Source organism: Hemitrygon akajei, chromosome 3, assembly GCF_048418815.1.
Source record: "Hemitrygon akajei chromosome 3, sHemAka1.3, whole genome shotgun sequence".
In the NCBI taxonomy this organism is placed as follows: domain Eukaryota; kingdom Metazoa; phylum Chordata; class Chondrichthyes; order Myliobatiformes; family Dasyatidae; genus Hemitrygon; species Hemitrygon akajei.
Window position 1 is genome coordinate 189,936,172 of NC_133126.1, and position 23,132 is coordinate 189,959,303.

At 41.2% G+C, this 23,132-nt stretch overlaps 1 protein-coding gene across 1 annotated transcript in view; it reads left to right on the forward strand.

Annotated features, from left to right (window-relative positions):
* Positions 1–22,557, forward strand: part of LOC140725757 (muscleblind-like protein 1) — a 757,760-nt gene extending 735,203 nt beyond the window's left edge. Inside the window, exons 8-11 of the mRNA XM_073041630.1 lie at positions 279–317; positions 2,238–2,332; positions 14,114–14,189; positions 18,813–22,557. Coding sequence (XP_072897731.1) covers positions 279–317; positions 2,238–2,332; positions 14,114–14,170 — 191 coding nt within the window. The 3' untranslated portion in view covers positions 14,171–14,189; positions 18,813–22,557. The remainder of the gene's footprint in view (positions 1–278; positions 318–2,237; positions 2,333–14,113; positions 14,190–18,812) is intronic.
* The last annotated feature ends 575 nt before the right edge of the window (positions 22,558–23,132 follow it).

Sequence of the window (23,132 nt, forward strand, 5' to 3'; positions counted from 1 at the left end):
TGACTGACAGTGCAAAAACCAGCAAAGAAAAAACTATATATTAATCAGTGTTAGCTACCAGCACACATGTTTTAAGTATGTGTTTCACACAGAACACATTATTTTCTTGTAGATTAGGCTATTGTGTGATTTGAGTGTACTTAAACAGCACAAGCTCCTGTTCCCTCAATAACAAATTGTTTCCTCCTTGTGACAATGATTTCTAATTACACATGTGATGGGTTGTTTTAATTCTTTTCCCCTTTCAAATCCACCTTCCTGTTGCAATGCATGATGGGCAGGCTCAATATTGTGCATGACACCCGCTACAAGTGTTGGTAGGTGCCAGCTTTGTTATTTGACTATCTGTACCCGTACAATTTTTACTCACTGTCCCTTCAAAGTCCACTGCCGAGATCAGCTCCACGCACTGTTGGCATTGCATCTGTGCCCGTCCCATCTAATTACTGTCTCAAGTCTTGCTCCCACCACTGGTCTTTCCCCATGTGCCTGCTTCCCCTTGTACTTGGCATCTTCTCCAACAATCAGGCAGCAGACCTTAGCAACTTGTCTTCAGTTCCTTCTCCTCACCTGTCAGGATAACCTTGTGCCAAAGACCCTGTACTAAAATAAAGAGGCACAATAGGAGACTTACTGGCTCCACTTTCAATGAATGGGACTAGATGGGATACACTTTTTTCCCAAATACATCTGTCACATAAATTGATTACACTCTCATATTACTTTGCCAACTATGTGTGGTGAGACAGGGTTATGGTGCATTGGTTCTCCAGCATAAAGTGCCATTGGTTAATGGTTCTCAGCTGGAAGTTTCATTGGTTGATTCATTCTCCAGCATGGAGTCTCATTGGTCCAAAATCGTCCTCTTGCATGAAGCACGGTCATATAGAGACCTTATTCTTGAGTTTGCCTCATAAAAAAACAATTGTTGGAGGCTTTGAAACTGCCCAACTTGCTCCCTGATAGAGAGTGTGAAAGTAAATGATTCAAACTTCATGGTAACTTCCACTGAAGAGGATCAGAAGTATAAAGAGGCCTTGTGGCCTATCATAAACTTGACTGCTCTCTAAATGATTTTTCCAGATAGGTTCATTCCCTCCTTTTTTTCTTCTTTTTAAGACATCACCTCTACTGGAGCATAGGCCATGACAGATCAATCCACTCCCAGGAGAGGGGTCATTGGAGCTTCTGTTGGCATTTCTATAGCTCTGGGTTTTTACAGGATGTGGCTGCTAGTCACGTCATACTCTCCTCCTTTCACAGCCAGGCCTGAAACTGGTCATGGTGGATTTCCTCTTTATTTTTGCCACACAATATTTCCTTCTCCTTCCTCCTCTGTTGCAGTTCAAGCATTCTAGGTCACTGGATGAAAACAAAATGTTCTTTGCTTCCTCTCTGATAATAGTTCCTTCCAACAGTGATATGCTCCTTTAAACCATGTGGTATATATTGAAACCTCCAATGCCAATATGCCCTTATACCCAACACCCAGTCCACAAAAATTCACTTCTCCCACCAAAACAATTAAATCTGTTCTGCAGAAATTAATTGTCTGTTTGGACTCAGCCAACTCCCAACAAGTTTGGTCAAAAAGCCAAAGTGGACTTTGAATGGATTGCGCTTCTCTCTGCTGAGGACAGTTTGAATTATTCGAGCTCTTTGTTATATAATATAGCTATTCAAACGATCCTATTAATTATTATGAAGCAGTAAAACTTTTATAAATCTCGCTTTGCAATAATGGATAATTATTGATACTTTTTAATGACCTGTGCTTAATTAAATGTTTGAAAGTATACATAGAGTAACATTTTAAACTGCTTCATGTTATATAATATAACCCTAATTGATGTTTTTTAAAGATATGTAATATCAATATTTATGAATTTATCAAAATGATTTACCTATATGTTGTTAATCAGTATTTTCCTTTTTTGTCTCTCTTTTTGATATTATGTAATGTTTACTGCTTTCTCCTCTCCCCATTCTTAATCACTATCCAATTTCTTCTCTCTTCATCCTAACTTGTCCCACTTTCCAACCTCTCCTTTCCTCTCTCCTGGTCATTTACTGTCCTGTTATAATGGCACCCGCTGGTGATGTTCAACTCTCCTCCATGCATTGTTATCATCGCTTCTCCCTACCCTCTCTCCCTCCTCCACTCCTACCCTAAATTCCTCCCTTGTGCTCCTCCTCTGCTGCTCTTTCGCAATTTCCCACCAACTTTAAAAAAAAAGTACCCATGATGCACGGTGCTAATCATGCAGCTGTTTCCGCGGCAACAACGTCTGCCACAAGTGTCCCCTTTGTAGCCACGGCAACCACCAATCAGGTTTGCTCATTTACAGCTTTGATTCTTCTTGTTTGCATGGAAATGTTAATTTTAAGGTTGGAGCTTATTTGTCTGTCTTTATGCTGTACTTATCAAATTGCACAAAATTAAAATCTCCAGCCCATTTTAATTTACAAGAGCAGGACCCTTTTTTGATTAGATCTTTCTTTGCAGTTCTATTTTTCTACAAAATTGAACCAATTGCATTGCCTTTAATTAGGCAATGAAAATAAATGATAAATGGCCTAATTCTGCTCCTATATCTCTTGGTTGCATCAAGGAGAAGGGAGGAGAATGGAGCTGAAGGAAAATAAATCAGCCGCGATCGAAAGGCGATGCAAATTCAATGGCCTAATTCTCCTCTTATGTCTACGAATGAGGCTGAATCTCATTGAAACCTACAGAACATTATAAGGACTAGATAGAGTGGACATGGAGAGGACATTTCCAGTATTGGGAGAGTCTAGGAACAGAGTGCACAGACTGAGAATAGAAGAAGGATGTCCCTTTAGAACAAAGATGAGAAATTTCCTTAGCTAGAAGGTGGAATCCATTGCCACAGATGACTGTGCAGGTCAAGAGTCACTGGGGATATTCAAAGTGGAGGTTGATAGGTTCTTCATAAGTAAGGGAATTAAAGGTTATCGGGAGAAGGCAAGAAAATGGGGTTGAGGGAAAATAAATCACCTATTTCTTCAACGGTTTGATCGGGGAATGACTGCGCAAACCCGTGGACGTCAGCCAGTGAGATCAGCGAGAAGAGTTTAAAAGGAGACAGCTTTATAGAGCGGACAACACAGTGGAGGGAGACAGAATAGGAAGGCTTTGGCTCAACAGGGCTTCGGCGATGACGGGTCAAGGTGAGGTTGGTTGCCTGTGTTGAAGACAGACAAGAAGTATGTGTGTGAGGCCGGTGTTCTGTGCTCGGTGTCAGATGTGGGAAGTCCTGGAGACTCCCAGCCTCCCGGACGGCCACATCTGTGCCAGCTGCGTCGAGCTGCAGCTCCTTAGGGAGCGGGTTAGGGAACTGGAGATGCAGCTCGATGACCTTTGTCTGGTCAGGGAGAGTGAGGAGCTATAGGCAGGTAGTCACACCAGGGCCTGGGGAGACAGATAAGTGGGTAACAGTCAGGAGAGGGAAGAGCAGGAGTCAGAAGCTAGAGAGTACCCCTGTGGCTGTACCCTTTGACAATAAGTACTCCTGCTTGAGCACTTTTGGGGGGGGGGGGGCATTGGCCTACCTGGGGGAAGCAACAGTGGACGTGCCTTTGCACAGAATCTGGCCCTGTGGCTCAGAAAGGTAGGGAAAGGAAGAGGAAGGCAGCGGTGATAGGGGACTCTATAGTTAGGGGGTCAGACAGGTGCAGACAGGTGATTCTGCGGATGCAGGAAAGAAGAATGGATGGTAATTTGCCTCCTAGGTGCCAGATTCCGGGATGTTTCTGATCGCATCCACAATATCCTGAAGTGGGAAGGAGAACAGCCAGCGGTCATGGTACAAATTTATACCAACGACATAGGCAGGAAAAGGGAGGAGGTCCTGAAAGCAGACTACAGTGAGATAGGAAGGAAGTTGAGAATTAGGACCATCTTGGGATTACTGCCTGTGACATGTGACAGTGAGTATAGAAATAGAATGAGGTGGAGGATAAATGTGTGGCTGAGGGATTGGAGCAGGGGGCAAGGATTCCAATTTCTGGATCATTGAGGTCTCTTTTGGGGCAGGAGTGACCTGTACAAAAAGGATGGGTTGCACTTGAATCCCAGGGGGACCAATATCCTGGCAGAGAGGTTTGCTAAGGCTACTGGGGAGAATTTAAACTAGGATTGCTGGGGGGTGGGAACCGAACTGAAGAGACGGAGGAAGAGGCAGTTGGCTCAAAAATAGAGAAAGCTTGGAGAAAGTGTGAGAGGGAGTATAGGCAGGCGATTGAGAAGGGATATGCTCAGACCGATGGTTTGAGATGTGTCTATTTTAATGCAAGGAGTATTATGAACAAAGCAGATTAGCTTAGAGCTTGGATCTGTACTTGAAGCTATGATGTTGTGGCCATTACAGAGACTTGGATGGCTCAGGGGCAGGAATGGTTACTTAGAGTGCCAGGCTTCAGATGTTTCAGAAAGGGCAGGGAAGGAGGCAGAAGAGGTACTTTATCTGGCATTGGGAAATGAACCTGGTCAGGTGTCAGGTGTCAAATCTCTCAGTGGGAGAGCATTTTGGAGATGGTGATCACAATTTTCTCCCCTTTACAATAGCATTGGAGAGGGATAGGAACAGACAAGTTAGGGAAGTGTTTAATTGGAGTAAGGGGAAATATGAGGCTATCAGGCAGGAAATTGGAAGCATAAATTGGGAACAGATGTTCTCAGGGAAATGTTCGGAAGAAATGTGGCAAATATTCAGGGGATATTTGCGTGGTGTTCTGCATAGGTACATTCCAATGAGACAGGGAAAGGATGGAAGGGTACGGGAACCGTGGTGTACAAAGGCTGTTGTAAATCTAGACAAGAAGAAAAGAAGATCTTATAAAAGGTTCAAAAAAAACTAGGTAATGATAGAGATCTAGAAGATTATAAGGCTAGCAGGAAGGAGCTTAAGAAAGAAATTAGGAGAGCCAGAAGGGGCCATGAGAAAGCCTTGGCATACAGGATTTTAAAAAACCCCAAGGCATTCTACAAGTATGTGAAGACCAAAAGGATAAGACATAAAAAAAAAAGGACCAATCAAGTGTGACAGTGGAAAAGTATGTATGGAACTTGAGAAGATAGCAGAGGTACTTAATCAGTACTTTGCTTCAGTATTCACTATGGTAAAAGATCTTAGCGATTGTAGGGCTGACTTATAGCGGACTGAGAAGCTTGAGCATGCAGATATTAAGAAAGAGGATGTGCTGGAGCTTTTGGAAAGCATCAAGTTGGATAAGTCACCGGGACCAGACGAGATGTACCCCAGGCTACTGTGGGAGGTGAGGGAGGAGATTGCTGAGCCTCTGGCAATGATCTTTGCATCATCAATGGAAATGGGAGAGGTTGCGGAGGGTTGGAGGGTTGCGGATGTTGTTCCCTTATTCAAGAAAGGGAGTAGTGATAGCCCAGGAAATTATAGACCAGTGAGTCTTACTTCAGTGGTTGGTAAGTTGATGGAGAAGATCCTGAGAGGCAGGATTTATGAACATTTGGAGAGGCACAATATGATTAGGAATAGTCAGCATGGCTTTGTCAAAGGCCTTATGAGCCTGAATGAATTTTTTGAGGATGAGCAGTAGATGCAGAGTACATGGATTTCAGCAAGGCATTTGACAAGTTACTGCATGCAATGCTTATTGAGAAAGTGAGGAGGCATGGGATCCAAGGGGACATTGCTTTGTGGATCCAGAACTGGTTTGCCCACAGAAGGCAAAGAGTGGTTGTAGACAGGTCATAATCTGCATGGATGTCGGTGATCAGTGGTGTGACTCAGCGATCTGTTCTAGGACCCCTACTCTTTGTGATTTTTATAAATGACCTGGATGAGGAAGTGGAGGGATGGGTTAGTAAATTTGCTGATGACACAAAGGTTGGGGGTGTTGTGAATAGTGTGGAGGGCTGTCAGAGGTTACAGTGGGACATTGAATGGATGCAAAACTGGGCTGAGAAGTGGCAGATGGAGTTTAACCCAGATAAGTGTGAAGTGGTTCATTTTGGTAGGTCAAGTATGATGGCAGAATATAGTACTAATGGTAAGACTTTTGGCGGTGTGGAGGATCAGAGGGATCTTGTCCCTAGGACACTCAAAGCTGTTGCGCAGGTGGACTCTGTGATTAAGAAAGCATACGGTTTTTGAATCAAATTATACATACAAGATGTAAATTTTTTAATTTTTCCTTTCTGAATTAATATTTCTATTTCACTAGGTTTTGGCATCAACATTGTTTGTCCCAGCTTTTCTCGTAAATAGGCTTTTAATTGAAAATAACAGAAAAGAGTGTTATTTGATATTTTATATTTATTTTTTAATTGATCAAACGACATCAATATACCTCCTTCAAAACAGTCACCTATATATTTAATCCCCTTTTGAAACCAATTATGTAAAAGTTTATTATCCATTGTAAAAGGAATAAGCCTATTTTGAATTAAAGTCCTTTTTGCTAATAAAGATTTCTTTATCTCATCGTCCATATTTACCTTATTCCATAAATCAATCAAATTTGATTCAAAAGCAGACAATTAAATTAGGAATTCATAAATCAAGACAAAAATGGGAATCTGATCTGAATGTTAAAATTGATGGAAAAAATTGGTCAAGATTATGTTCTGATAGTATGAGAAATACAATAAATGTTCGACTTAGATTAATACAATATAATTTTTTACATCAATTATATATAACACCACAGAAAATAAATAGATTAAATTCAAATATGTCTGACCAATGTTTTCGACGTAAACAAGAAATTGGTACTTTTTTACATTCTACTTGGTCTTGTTCTAAAATTCAACCATTTTGGATTAATTTAAGACTTTTATTGGAACAAATTATTGGAGTACAACTTCCACATAGTCCATTATTATTTTTATTAGGAGACATTAAAGGGACAATAACGAAATTTAAATTGAATAAGTACCAGAAAAAATTTATAAAAATTGCTTTGGCAGTAGCCAAAAAAGTTATCGCAGTTACTTGGAAATCTGATTTAAATTTAACTATGGATCGTTGGAATAATGAAATACATAGTTGTATTCCACTTGAAAAAATTACGTATAATTTAAGAAATGGATATGATATATTTTTGAAAATTTGGTCACCATACTTACAAAAGATAGGATTAGATACATAGGTCCTTTGAAGATAAAATTATAGTAATTGGGGAAAGTGAAAATAAATATTAAAATTATTTTGAACTCCATGGAGCATGTGGGTATCCTCCGATATCCAGGCAATCTTTCTTCTCTTTTCTTTCTTTTTTTTTCTCTTTCTTTAGATAAGGGTTAAAGGGAGGGGGGAGGGTTAATATCATTTTTCTTATTATTTTATTATCACATTTATTCTTTGTAATCTCTAAAATTCAATAAATAAATAATATTTTTTAAAAAATAAAAAAAATAAATAAATAATTAACATTACTGTATTAACAAATTCCATTCTGGTTAAAGAACTTGATGTATTTGAGGAAGCAAAACTACGAGTAATTGATGCCTTTATTGTAAGATCCTCTCTGTTTATTATGTTCATTAAACATATCTCATCTGTTGGGTGAAATAAAAAAAAAGAAAGTATACGGTGCATTGGCCTTCATTAATCATGGGATTGAGTTTAGGAGCAGAGAGTTAATGTTGCAGCTGTTTAGGACCCTGGTCAGACCCCACTTGGAGTACTGTGCTCAGTTCTGGTCGCCTCACTACAGGAAGGATGTGGATATTATAGAAAGGGTGCAGAGGAGATTTACAAGGATGTTGCCTGGATTGGGGAGCATGCCTTATGAGAATAGGTTGAGTGAACTCGGCCTTTTCTCCTTGGAGCGACAGAGGATGAGAGGTGACCTGATAGTGGTGTACAAGATGATGAGAGGCATTGATCGTGTGGATAGTCAGTGGCTTTTCCCCAGGGCTGAAATGATTAACACGAGAGGGCACAGTTTTAAGGTGCTGGGGAGTAGGTACAGAGGAGATGTCAGGGTAAGTTTTTTACGCAGAGAGTGGTGAGTGCATGGAATAGGCTGCCGGTGACAGTAGTGGAGGCAGATATGATAGGGTCTTTTAAGAGACTCCTGGACAGGTACGTGGTGCTCAGAAAAATAGAAGGCTATGTGTAACCCTAGTAATTCTAAGGTAAGGACACGTTCAGCACAGCTGTTTGTGCCGAAGGGCCTGTATTGTGTTGTAGGTTCTCTATGTTGCTATGGATAGTAGAACAGACGTGACAGCCTAATTCTGCTCCTATGTCTTCTGATCTTGTGCTATGGTGTGGCCAACCTTGCATTTGTGCCCTTGAAAGGTCACCAATGATTGAGTTCCCACTCTAAGTCAACTGGTGGTCAAGCAACACCCCAAGCATAGGAATGATTTGGATGAGAATGTGTAAGGCATGTTTAGTAATCTTGCAGATGATACGAAAACAGGTGGTGTCATAGACAGTGAAGAAGGTTATCAAAAATTACAGTGTGATCTCGATCAGCTAGATAAATGAGCAGAAGAAATGGCGACGGGCATTCAATTGAAGAAAGAGAGGAGTGATGTATTTTGAGAAGTCAAACCTTTACAGTAAACGGTGGTTCCCTGCGGGGTGTTGTAGAACAAAGATCCTAGGAGTACAAGTCTATAATTCCCTGAAAGCAGCATCACAGGTAGATGGGGCAGTGAAAAAATGTCTGGCATGTTGGCTTTCATCAGTCAGGACAGTGACTATAGAAGTTGAGATGTTATTTTACTGTTGTACTGGACATTGGAGAGGCTGCATCTGAACTATTGAGAACACCTTTGGTTACTCTTTTATAACAAAGACACCATTAATCTGGAAAGGAAGCAAAGAAAATGTACAGGAATATTCCCAGGATCCAAGGATCTGAGTTACAGGAGAGGTTAGGCAGAATAGGACATTATTCCTTGGAGCATAGGAGACTGAAGGTTGACCTTATAAAGCTGTGTAAAAGTGGAATTGACAGGGTGAATGCACACAGTGTTTTTCCCAACGAAGGGGAACCAGAAATGAGAGGGCAAGGTTTAAGGTGAGAGGGAAAAGATTTAAAAGAGACTTGAGGGGTAACCTTCAGACAGAGGGTGGTATGTACATGGAATAAGCTGCCAGAGGAACTCACATTTCTCTATGAAGTTGTGACTCCTCTTCCATATACAAATTTAAAGGAAAATTCAAACATGATCACTTTAGACTATTTTCTGCACGGGGAGAAAATGTGATAATCTGAGATGCAAAGAGACTTGGGAGTCTTTGTGCATGATTCCCTATAGGTTAATTTGCAGATTGAATCAGTGGTGAGGAAGGGGAATGCGATGTTAGCATTCATTTCAAGATGACTAGAATATAAAAAGCAAGGATGTAATGTTGAGACTTTATAAAATACTGGTGAAGCCTCACTTGGAGTATTGTGAGCACTTTTGGGCTTCTTATTTAAGGAATGACGTGCTGATATTGCAGAGGGTTCAGAGGAGGTTCACAAGAACAATTCCAGGAATGACAGGGTTAACATATGAGTTGTGATTGATGGTTCTAGGTCTGTACTCACTGCAATTTAGAATAATGAGGGTGCCGGGGGGGGGGGGGGGGTCTTATTGAAACCCATTGAGTATTGAAAGACCTCAATATGGTGGATGTGGAGAGGATATGTACTATTGTTGGGGAGTCTAGAACCAGAGGGCACAGCCTCAAAATAGAGGGACTGGGTCATCCATTTAGAACAAAGATGAGGAGGAATTTCTTTAACCAGAGGGTGGTATATCTGTGGAATTTGTTGAGTGTGGGTCTTCTGGCTCCTGTAATCATTTGAGCAAAATTGTCCCTAAGGAGGGAGCTTCAAGATTTAAACCCAGGGTGATGATGCAGTTGCAACATATTCAAAGGTTATGTTAGCTTTTGAAAGGGGAAACTGCAGGTGGTGGTGTTCCCCTCTGCCTTCTTGCCTTGTCCTTGTCTTTAATATCAGGTATCATTGGCTTGGGAGCTGTGGTAATGTCGTTTTTGTCTCATTATTTATTTATTAATTGAGATACAGCGGGGAACAGGCCCTCCACCCCTTTGAGTCGTGTTGCCCACCAGTCACCAATTTCATCCTAGCCTAATCACAGGACGGAATACGATGACCAATTAACCTAACAACCGGTACATCTTTGGACTGTGAGAGGAAACCAGAGCACCCGGTTACGGGGAGAATGTACAAACTGTGCAAAATAATCTGTTTTAGTTCACGGACAATGGGCTGGATATTTTAATCGATGTAGTAATTTGTGCTTTTCCTTGAGTGACTTAGATGTGAAGCAACCATAAATCATCCACTTCTAATTTCATTGCATCTTTTGGTTTATATTTAAGAACAACAGATTGTACGTTTCAATAAGATATTGTACATTTGCCTAAAGGTTAGCTTGCAGGTTGAGTTGTTAGTCAGGAAGGCAAATGCAACGTGAAAATCAATGAAAGAACGCCTCACTCTGTGAACTCAGCACAGACTAGGCACGTGTAAACCTGGAGCCAGTTTGGGTCAGAATGGTTTAATTTCACACATGGCTGTGTAGCATTGATCCATTTACTTTTATAATACATACCATACCATCGTGGAATCATTCATTCACTAAGCCGATGCCAGCTCACTGAAAGGAAATCCTGCTCTCTTCCTATTCTCTCCCTCCTCAAACATTTATCCAATTCCCTTTAGAAATGGATAACAATTAAAACATGGAGATCATAAACACTAAGTGTGTAGGTGCTGAAACTCCAGAGCAACACACACAGAATGCTGGAGGAACTCAGCAGGTCAGGCAGCATCTACGGAAGTGAATACACAGTCTGATACCAGGACTGGAAAAGAAAGGGGAGGATGCCAAAATTAAAAGGTGGGGGGAAGGGAAGGGGGATAGCTAGAAGGTGATACGTGAAGACAGGTGGGTGGGAAAAGTCCAAGATCTGGAGAAGAAGGTATCTGATTGGAGAGGAGAGTGGACCAGAGGAGAAAGGGAAGGAGGAGGGAACCTTGGAGCGGTGATAGGCAGATGAGGTAAGAGGCCAGAGTAGACAATAGAAGAAGAGTGGAGGAGGAAGGAGTAGGTTTTTTTTACTAGAAAGAGAAATTGTGCCATCGGGTTGGAGGCTATCCAGATGGAATATAAGGTGTTGCTCCTCCACCCTGAGGGTGGCCTCATCTTAGCACAAGGGGAGGCCAGAATGGGAATGGGGATTGGAATTAAAATGTCTGGCCACCAGGAATTATGCCTTTGGCAGATGGAGTGGAGGTGCTCATGAAGCGGTCCTCCAATTTACAACGGGTCTCACCAACATAGAGGAGGCTGCACTGGGAGCACCGGGCACAATAGACGACCACAGCAGATTCGCAGGTGAAGTGTTGCCTCAACTGACAGGACTGTTTGGGGCCCTGAATGAAGGTGAGGGATTGAGGTGTATGGGCAGATGTAGCACTTGGGTTGATTGCAGGGCTACGTGCCAGGAGGGAGATTAGTGCGGAGTGACAAATGGAAAAGGGAATTGTGAAGGGAGCAGAAGAGGGGAGGCAAAGAGATGTTTGGTGGTAGGATCCCATTAAAGCAGCGAAAACTGTGGAGGATGATGTGTTGGATGTGGAGGCTCGTGGGATGGTACGTGACGACAAGAGGAACTCTGTCACTGTTAGGGTGGCAGGAGGATGGGGCAAGCGCGAATGTTCTGGAAATGGAGGAGATGTGGGTGAGGGCTCTATCAATAGTGGAGGAAGGGAAACCCGTTTCTTTAAAGAAGGAGTCCTGGAAAGGAAAGCCGTGTCCTGGGAACAGATGCGGTGCAGGCAAAGGAAGTGAGAAAAGGAAACAGCATTTTTATAGGAGATAGGTATGGTCAAGATAACGGTAGGAATCGGTAGGTTAATAAAAATAAATTTAAGGGCAGGCTGGAAGTTGGAGACAAAGTATATGTATATTATGTGTATCACGATAGAGTGCATCATCATGCTCCCATACCTCCTTCCTGATGGTAGTAATGAGAAGAGGGATTGTCCTGAATGGTAAGGGTCTTTAATGATAGATGATGGGTTCCATGAAGTCTGTTCAAGGTATGCCTACTTTGAGGAAGTTTTCCTCCTTTCTGAGTCCAGATGAAGGAAGGGTCTTGGCCTGAAATGATGACAGTCCATTCTCCTCCATAGCTGCTGCCTGACCTGCAGATTTCCTTTAGCATCTAGTGTGCTGCTTCGGTACAGTGGCTTCGCAGGAGAGCTGCTGCCTCCAGCTCCAGCAATCCCGAGTTCGATCCTGTCCTCCAGAACTGCCTCTGGACTGTATGGGCTCTCCCTGTGACCATGTGGCTTTCCCCAGAGTTGATTCATTTTTCTCCTACATCCCAATATGGTCACTGTGGATTACCCCAAGTAATTTCAAAGATTAGCTTTATTTGTTACATCTACATCAGAATTTGGGTGGCACAGTGGAGATATGTCTCTACCAAAGGAGGTATAAACACTCCTTCCCTTCGCTAGCCTGCAGATCACCCTTAAGTGAGGTGTAGCACTTGCTTAGTCCCCCAATCAGGGTCACGTCAAACCATGGGAGCAGGTGGCGGATGGTCGGATGAGCAGCCGGTGCCTATCACAAGCTCTGGTTATGCGACCACTGATGCCAGGCAGACAATCTCTAAAGAGTATTGATAATAGCTGGGGTCATCCATCTTGTGAAGACACTGCCCAGGAGAAGGCAATGGCAAAAAAATTTGCCAGGAACAATTATGGTCATGAAAAGACCACGATTGCCTAAGTCGTACGACATGGCACATAACGAACAAACATGAAAATATGAAAACATAGAGTGAAATGCATTGTTTACATCAACAAGTACAGGAGCGCATTGGGGACAGCCTGCAAGTGTCCAAGGTAGCATGCCCATAACCCAGCAACCCTAACCGGTATGGGCTTGAAATATGGGAGAAAACCGAACCACCTGGTGGAAACCCACACGGTCGTGGGGACAACATATAAATTCTGTATGGCCAATGGCAGGAATTGAACCCTCATCTCACAACTGATACTGTAAAGTGTTGCATGAGGTGGCTGGAGAACTGGAGCAGGACTAAGTGCACGTGTGAGACTGCATAGGTTGTAGGGTTCTCAGGGTAATAGGAATGATGGGATTACTCAGAGAACTAGCATTGACTGGATGAGCAGATAGTCCCCTTCTTCGTCATACTGAAAAATATGAAAAATGTCAGAAAATGAAGCTTTATTTTGTTCTACATAGTTTTTTTCTTTTAATTGATTCACAGAGTGAGTTTTGATGGTAAAGCAAGGCCTTTAGGTGTCCATAGCTTATTGTCTTTTGAACTCTAAGGCTCGCTGAGACAGTTTAGAAGCCTGTGTCTCCGGAGTCACAAGTAAGCTACAGCAGGAAAGACTGTCAGAATATGGTCCCTGAAGGAAAGGAGACAGGTAGTTCAACAATCCATAACCGATCCCACAATTACTTATTGAATTAAATCAATATAAATTCCCCAGCAACATTGAAAGGGTTTCCGTGCCTGCAAATTGCCTCTGGATTATTAATTCAGTCACATAACCAGACTTACAGGGTTCACTGCATTTCCACAGTACAATGACTGTTCTCTGCAATTTCTAACACGATATGCATGATAAAAGCCCATTAAAAAGTTGAAATCAAAAATCCAGTGACATGGTCTTACCTATTTCCAAGCGGAACCTCAGGGGAACGTCTTCATTCAGGGAGTAATGAGAGTGTGGAACAAGCTGCAAGTGCAAGTGGTGGATGCAGGTTCCAATTCAACGTTCATGAGGAATTTGGGTAGGTACGTGGATGAGATAGTTACGGGGCACTCTGGTCCAGGTGCAGGCTGAATAACAGTTCAGCACAGACTAGATGGGCTGAAAGGCTCTGTGTTATAGTGTTCTATGGCTCTATAGCTCACATTCCAACAGCAGTCTGTGTTAGGCTCGTTATTACGCAGTAACTGAACAGCATTAATAGCTTTGATATGTGTTTCCTACACTGTCTTACCTTTTATGTTGTCTATAAACTGATCTATTTGTTTCTTGAACCAGGTATGTTAATCACTGTTACTCTGTTCCTTCTGTTCAGATGCCCATTATATCTATGGATCATCTGGCTAGCCACAAGTATGTTACTCAGATGTAGACTCTTTCTAGGTTGAACAGTAAGTATCGGTTATTTTGATCTTTTTTGTCCAATCTAACTCTGAAGTGTTGAATTATTGCTGTTGTATTTAAACTCCACACAGAGTTTGACCCTCATGGCAGAAAAATCAGATATCAGAGGTGTAAATGGACTTGGAAGTCCTCATGCAGGATTCCCCAAAGGCCAGCTTACAGGTTGAATCAATGGTGAGGAAGGCAAATGTAACATTAGCATTCATTTTGAGAGGACAATAGTATAAAGGCCAGGATGTAATGCTGAGGCTTTATAAAACATTGTTCAGGCTGCAGTTGGAGTATTGTGAGCGGTTTTGGGCGCCTATCTAAGAAACAATGTGCTGGCATTGGAGAAGTTCCAGAGGAGGTTCACGAGAATGATCATGGAATTGAACAGTTTGACTTATGAGGAGCGTTTGATGGCTTTGGGACTCAACACACCGGATTTTAGAAGAATGAGGGAACATCACATTGAAATATTGAAAGAGTGGACATGGAGTGGATGTCCATGGACCAGAGGGCGCAGCCACAGAAGGACATGTCTTTTAAAACAGAGATGAGGAGGCATTCCTTTAACCAGAGTGTGGTGAGTCTGTGGAATTCATTGTCGTGGACTGCTGTGGAGGCCAAGTCATTGGGTATATTTAAAACAGAGGTTAATAGGTTCTTGATTAGTAAGAACATCAAGGGTTACAGGGAGAAGACAAGAGAATGGGGATTGAAAGGGATACTAAATTACCCATGACTGACTGGTGGAGCAAAGTCGATGGTTTGAATTTTAGACAATAGACAATAGGTTCAGGAGTAGGCCATTTGGCCCTTCGAGCCAGCACCACCATTCACTGTGATCATGGCTGATCATCCACAATCAGTAGCCCGTTCCTGCCTTCTCCCCATATCCCTTGACTCCGCTATCTTTAAGAGCTCTACCTAACTCTTTCTTGAAAGCATCCAGAGAATTGGCCTCCACTGCCTTCTGAGGGAGAGGATTCCATAGATCCACAACTCTCTGGCTGAAATTTTTTTTTCCTCAACTCTGTTCTAAATGGCCTACCCCTTATTCTTAAACTGTGGCCTCTAGTCCTGGACTCACCCATCAGCAGGAACATGCTTCCTGCCTCCAGTGTGTCCAATCCCTTAATAATCTTATATGTTTCAATCAGATCCCCTCTCATCCTTCTAAATTCCAGTGTATACAAGCTCAGTCGCTCCAATCTTTCAACGTATGACAGTCCCGCCATCCCAGGAATTAACCTCGTGAACCTACGCTGCATTCCCTCAATAGCAAGAATGTCCTTCCTCAAATTTGGAGACAAAAACTGCACACAATACTCCAGGTGTTGTCTCACCAGGGCCCTGTACAGCTGCAGAAGGACCTCTTTGCTCCTATACTCAACTCCCCTTGTTATGAAGGCCAACATGCCATTAGCTTTCTTCACTGCCTACTGTACCTGCCTGCTTACTTTCAGTGACTGATGAACAAGGATACCCAGATCTTGTTGTACTTCCCCTTTTCCTAACTTGACACCATTCAGATAATAATTACCTAACTGCGTTCCTATGTCTTATGGTCTAATGCTCTCCACTGTGATTGGGTGCTATTGAGCAGCAGAGGAGAGGCATTTAGCTTTGGCATTAGGAGCTGAGGTTGTTTCCCTTGAAGCAACAAAGGATGAGAGGGGATTTGATAGAGGAAAAGCAGATAGATAGATAGATAGATAGATACTTTATTCATCCCCATGGGGAAATTCAACATTTTTTCCAATGTCCCATACACTTATTGTAGCAAAACTAATTACATACAATACTTAACTCAGTATAAATATGATATGCATCTAAAATCACCCTCTCAAAAAGCATTAATAAATAGCTTTTAAAAAGCTCTTAAATAGTTTACTAAAATACATTGAATGGTAACTTGAGCTCAGTCCTAACCCCGGCACTTTAACATATCTTACCCCTGGCGGTTGAATTGTAAAGCCGAATGGCATTGGGGAGTAATGATCTCTTCATCCTGTCTGAGGAGCATTGCATCGATAGCAACCTGCCGCTGAAGCTGCTTCTCTGTCTCTGGATGGTGCTATGCAGAGGATGTTCAGGGTTTTCCATGATTGACCGTAGCCTACTCAGCGCCCTTCGCTCTGCTACCGATGTCATACTCTCCAGTTCTGTGCCCACGACAGAGCCCGCCTTCCTAACCAGCTTATAAACAGATAAACAGAGTGAAGTTATTCCCGTTAATAAGTGGACCAAGGACTGGAAGAACCAATTTATAATTTTGTGTAAAGAGAAAAGTATGGGTGTGTAACCACATTTAAAAGAAAATTAGGACAGGTACATGGGATTGAAGGTTAAAGTTTTAAAGATTAGCTTAATTTGTCACATGTACATTGAAACATCAAAGCATACAGTGAGATGTATCATTTGCCTCAATGACAAACACCTGAAGGTGTGCAGGAGGAAGCCTGCAAGTGTCACTCTGCTTCTGTTGCCAACAATAGCCTGCCCACAACTAACTAACCTAACCTGCACGTCTTCAGAAAATGGGAGGGAACCGGAGCACCTGGTTACAGTGAGAACTGTAAGAGACCGTAAGACATAGGAGCAGAACTGGAGCATTCAGCCCATCAAGTCTTCTCTGTCATTCCATCATGGTTGTTTGATTACCCCTCTCAACCTCATTCTTCTGCCTTCTCCCCATAATCTCAAATGCCCTGACTAATCAAGAACCAATCAACCTCCCCAATGACATCTGTGCAGGCCAGGTATTCTGATGCCGTGCCCTCTTATCCTAGACTCCCCCGCTATAGAACTCTTCTCTCTACATCCACTCTATCTAGGCCTTTCAATACTTAATTGGTTTCAATGAGATCCCCCACCTCATTCTTCTGAACTTCAGAGAGTGCAGGCCCAGGGCCATCAAACATTCCTCATACACTAATCCTTTCATTCCTGGGATCATTCTGTAAAACCTCCTCTGGACCCCCTCCAATGATGGAATACTTTTTTCTAGAAAAGGGGTCCAACACTCCTAAGGTGGTCTGGCCAAAGCCTTCGAAAGCCTCAACATTACTATCTTGCTTTTATATTCTAGTCCTGTCAAAATGAACGTTAAGGTGAAAGGGGCTTTGTTTTTATGTGCTTGGGCAATCCTAGGAATGGCCGCTGCGCCTCAGGTAGAGACAACTAAAGATCTGCCTGCGCAACACTTGAATGCCCTTCTGATTACTTGTGCAATCAAAAGCCCTATCCATGTTTCTCAATGTCTGAAGTGCAGGAACATTAAATTATTAAAAATATATATAACTTAAAATTACATTCAACATACACTCAATGACCATCAGGTACCTCTTAAGACCATAAGATATAGGAGCAGAATTAGGCCATTTGGCCCATCGAGTCTGCTCCACTATTTCATCATGGCTGATCCATTTCTCTCTCAGCCCCAATGTCCTGCCGTCTCCCCATATCCACTCATGCCTTGTCTGATCAAGAACCTATCAACCTCTACCTTAAATATACCGAATGACTTGGTCTCCAGAGACACCTGTGGCAACAAATTCCACAGATTCACCACTCTCTGGCCAAGAAATTCCTCCTCATCGCCATTCTAGATGGATGCCCCTCTATTCTGAGTCTGTGGCCTCTGGTGCTAGACTGCCACACCACAGGAAACATCTATTGAGACCTTTCGATCTCAGCTGTCTTCCCTGCTAGTGTCCCCTTCCAATCAACCTTGGACAGCTGTACCTAATAGAGTTGCCACTGAGTGTATGTTTCTGGTCTTCTGCTGCTGTAGTCCATTCACTTCAACGTTAAATATGTTGTGTGTTCAGAGATGCTCTTCTGCACACCACCATTGTTACATGTGGTTATTTGAGTTACTGTCACCTTTCTATCAGCTTGAATCAGCCTGGCCATTCTCCTTTCATTAGCAAGGCATTTTTGCCAACAGAACTTCCAGTCACTTAATGTACTTTGTTCGTTGCACCATTCGGTGCAAACTCTGGAGACTGTTGTGCGTGAATGTTTCAGGAGATTAACAATTTCTGAGATACTCAAACCATTCGTTTGGCACCAACAAATATTCCACAGCCAAAGTCACTTAGTTCTCATTTCTTTTCCATGCTGACATTTGGACTGAACAACAACTGAACCTCTTGACCATGTCTGTATGTTTTTATGCATTGAGTTACTGCCACATAATTGGCTGATTAGATATTTGTATTAATAAGCAAGTGGTCAACAATAGACCATTGTAGTCCAATTAATAACATGAATGAATTATGTTAGCTTCAATTATTGATGTTTAGCAAGCCCATTCAGATTAATGGGGATGTCGAGAGGAAGCAGGCATGGCAAGTGTAAAACTGAGGGGCCAGGTGCAAAGTGTATCCTGACCCTGGGTTTGCTGTGGAATGCAATGGTCAATCCAGGTGGAACAAGAGGTGGAAAGTAGAAAAAGGCCATTCTACCTCTCTATGCTGGTTCGCTGACACCAAGGATCACATCTCTTTGTCTCAGCCCCAGTTACGCTGTGTTGCTTGCTTTGCTCAGCAGGTTTTGGCAAAAATAAATCAACCTGATTGAAAGTAAAGTGTTGCTTTCTTTTTTTTCTCTCTCTGCAGATCAGTGTGAAGAGACAGTGTGCAGGGAAGCCATTACACAGCAAAGGTCAACAGCCTGTTCTGTATATACCACCATCTAATCAGCAATCTACCATAACCCTCCCTCCCTCAGCCACAATCCTTTCCACTTTTGGCACTCTAACAAAATGGAAGTATGGTCATCCTGAACATAACAGGGAAGAAGAATGCTGCACACTGATGCTGGTGTAGCCTGGTCTCTCTAAGGAGAATAAGGCTAGGGGAGCTTTACCTGTTGTTCAGCATATAACATCACTGGCCTTTCCTCAGTACTCGGCTCAGAAGACAAAGCATAAATGATGCCCATTCCATTCACACCCCTTGCCTCTCCTTCCCTCTCGGCCAATGCCCTCTCCTCAACACTCCTCCTCACTCCCCCCGTGGAAAGGTAAACACTGATGTACACTTTAGTATACAGTATATACTGGTACTCCTGCAAACCACACAGATCATTTTGGTGTTAGGTTTAAATGGTTTTCCTACAAGTTTACAAAAGTGGAAAAAAAAGAGAGAAAAATCAAAATAGTGCACCTTGTATTTAAAAGAAATACTATTTTCCCATTTTCACTAAAAATCAATTGTGCATGTACAGTGATCTGTGTTATGGTTATATTCTAATGGATTGTAAGAAAGATTTAAAGAGACAATGGACAGATGAATGTGTTGGGCAAAATATTAAAGCAAACCAAGTCTGTTCTTTCTTTAAAGCACATTGTAGCTTTAAATACTGTGTCGTAAATATGTTGGAGGTACATATTAAGTGCCAGTCAAGGCTATACGTCTAACCCTAAAGTATTATTCATGCAGTGTAAAACATTTATCTATTTCAATGTATTTCAAGCTTGATTCAAAGTGAGTTATGCTATTTTACATCCTGTACCCTCTCAGAATTCGCATCTCCACTCCAGAGTGAATAGCATAACACACAGTGAATAAAAGTATAATTTCCTTTTATTGTTTAGAGAAAAACAATCATTGTAGACCACTTATGCACATTATTAATATCCACCAGCGATATTAATCATGAAAAATATTAAGGAAAAAGACACAAGTCATGACCAATGTTAATTATCAGTATTGTCACTTTTCAATGCCATAACGAGTCAACTCCAAAGTGAAAAGAGTTTTCTAGCCATTAATTGCCAATCAAGGTGCCATGTGTCAGAGACTTGGTCAGGTGGCAGTTTTAATTTGCCCCAAATTCTTTTGCCCCAGTAAAATGCCAGAAGTCAAATAGGACTATAAAACTATCTCTATATAGAGATGAAAAAAAATTCTGTTTCATGCTGAATGTGTTTGCAGTCACATACTTTACATAGAGAACATTATGGAAAGTGACTCTAAACTAGATTACCTTAAGGTTGAACGAAGCACTGTCATGAAATGCATGATAAACCAAAATATAAATGTTTGTTAAAAGTAGTACCAGGGTGGGTATGTATCCGGGTGAATTTTATATGTGACATTTTTTCAAAGTAATTGCATTTAGCCTTAGAAAGCCTTCAAAAAAAAAACAAAAAAAAAAGAGTATTAGTTGTGTATTTTTTAATGGGTTCATCCATCCAAAGGAATTCCTATTATTATTTTGTTTTCCTGATAGGAATCTTTTTTTTTTCAGAAGTTTGAGAAAGAGGTTTAAGTAGAGGTCTGTTCAGCAAAAAAAAAAGGATCAGATATTGTAGTGGGGCCGGTTACTTGAAGTATCCTTGTTGGAATGGAAGAGGTGATAGTTCATTTCATGAACTATCCATAATTCTGAGCTCACTGCAAAGTTTTATTTTTTGAAGATAGAATTTGAAAGGTGTACTTGGTAGTTTTAAAAAAAAAGGGGGTTGTTGCATTATTTTATTGATTGTACTGTACATCTATTAAAGCCTTAGATTATATATTACGGGTTGAAACCCATTTTAAATGTAACTTCAGACCTATTAAGGAGCACATAGACTTCACTTCTTGCTCTAGTACTTACATACTAGAATTTTGCTTATTTCAATTGTTTTAAGTTTGTAGTCTCTTACATATAATATTAGAATTGTTTTAATTTTTTAATGTTTAAAAATCTGATATTATTTTCATATTTTAGTTGATAGATTGTCTTTTATTTCATTTATTGGAAGTCATGGATAAAAGATTTCCAGAAAGTTTTTTTTTGACAAAGTGATGTTTTTTTTTGCCTCCCCACCCCTTTACAACCTTGTGTAATATCATTTAATTCTTCAGCGTAGTATAACAGCATAAAGAATGGATTATAGTTTACTGATTTATGAATTACGAGCATCTGTCATTGCTACTTCCATCATTCAGAGAACAAAAACCTTTTATATGGATATCTTACAGTGATCATTTCATTGTGAAGTATGAAGTTAAGTTGTTGCTATAGCAACAATACTGGCAGACAATTGCATAATGTTTAGAAGATTTACTTTGTTTGTAACTATAGTCATTATGAAAATCTCTAGATCCTAGATTATTAAAACTGAAAATTATTTTCTACTGTAACCATTTGAGAATAGTAAGATATTGTTTGTTGGGTATATTTTAATCTCCCTCATCCAAATATCAGACCTTCATTAAATAGGAGATGCATAATCAATAGATTTTTTATGTCATGAATTCAAATATTAATCAAAGCTTACTTATAAGAAAAGAGGATTAATCTGAATTATGTGTGCAGACACTTGAGGGTTGATAATGCTGCAGTTTTGGAGATAAAAAAAGTTGATCGGTCCTACGGGGAAAGTTAACTTTTTGCACTTCTGTATATAGTCAAGGAGAAGGAAACCTGTAAAATAGTAAGATCTTATTTTGAATAAAAAAAATGTCTATAATAACAAGGAATTTTGTTAAGGTCATTAAAACGACAGGCTGAACAAAAATAAAAAATATTAAAAAAATGCTTGCAAAAAAGTTAAAAAAAAAATTGTTAATGGGCATAAATTTAAGCACCTCGTAACCTTATCCCAATGCCCGCCCCTTCAAGGAAACAAAGGCAAAATATTGCTTTGCTTCAATGTGAACAGCTTGTAGTTTGCCAGGATTTTTTTCAGCTAGAAAGACAAACATACTCCTGAGATCATCGGGGAGAGGACAATGGGGAGCCCAATTTTAACCAGACACCACCCCCGTCACAAAACAGGTAGGATTGGGAGGGCGTGTGTTTAGTCTCATATGCCCATGACCAGCCTGCCCCCAGTCTCCCACTCCCACCAGCCCAGTCTTGCTCCAGGTAACTTCAATGGAAGCAAAGTTAGGCCGGAGGAGATGTCCAGCACGAGGATAGATACAGAACAAGGATTCCTGCCTGATCCTATTGGAACAGGAATTCCCAGCCTAATCCAATAAGAATGAGGAATTCCTGCCTGATTTGGTGGGAATGTGAATTCCTTCCTGATCCCACAGCACTCTTGGATGGCCTCCTTGAGTCCAACATTGCATCTCCTCCCATCACCACACACTGGCCCCAGTCACTCCCCTCTCTCACCCAACCCCCACTTCCCATATCCACCAGCAATCCACCGCGCCACAACACTCACCCATGACTGACAATGTTGCACAGGTTAAAATCTCCCGGTGCAGATCATTACTAACCAGGTCAAACACTTTGATTATCAACATCACAACAGAAGATTTTTCACTCCGCTCAACAACAGAAAATATCAAACTCCTTACAAAAAAAATCTACTGCATGTTTTAAAAGTTCTTTTTTTATAAATCACAAAAAGAGAAACTACAGTTTAAAAGTATGTATTTTAGTCTTATCAAAAACAGGTTCTGTCTATGGATTTTGATGGTGTACTTCTAACAGGAAGTAAAAATTGCATCGATGAATATATATATCAAACTGGTTCCACACGTTCAGTAAATGACTATATGTCAACAATGTCAGATTAGTCATGGAGAGAACACCGAAACAGTAAATGCCCACATGACTATTTTGCTCTTGTTATTCCTGGTCCTTTTTGCAGTTGAGTCTATACCTTTGTTTTTTGAATAATTCAATTTATTTTTCTTTAAAAAAAAAATACCACTATGAATTGGAGAAACAGAAATTTTCTTCTATTTAAAATCCCTTGCTTCCATTATTTTTGGAATAAAAAGAAGACAGTGCCAAGGGTCCAAGGTCGAATTTTGTCCTCTGTTGTACACTCAATTTAGTAGCGTGCGCACGTCTTTTGCAGAATTCAGTTCCACTGAAGTCAATGTAACTGTAGCTCATCGTGCATATATACAGTGTGTGTGTGTATGTGTGTGTGCAGAGCACAGAACGGAGGGCAAGACTCGTCCCTGGAGGAGAGGAAATGG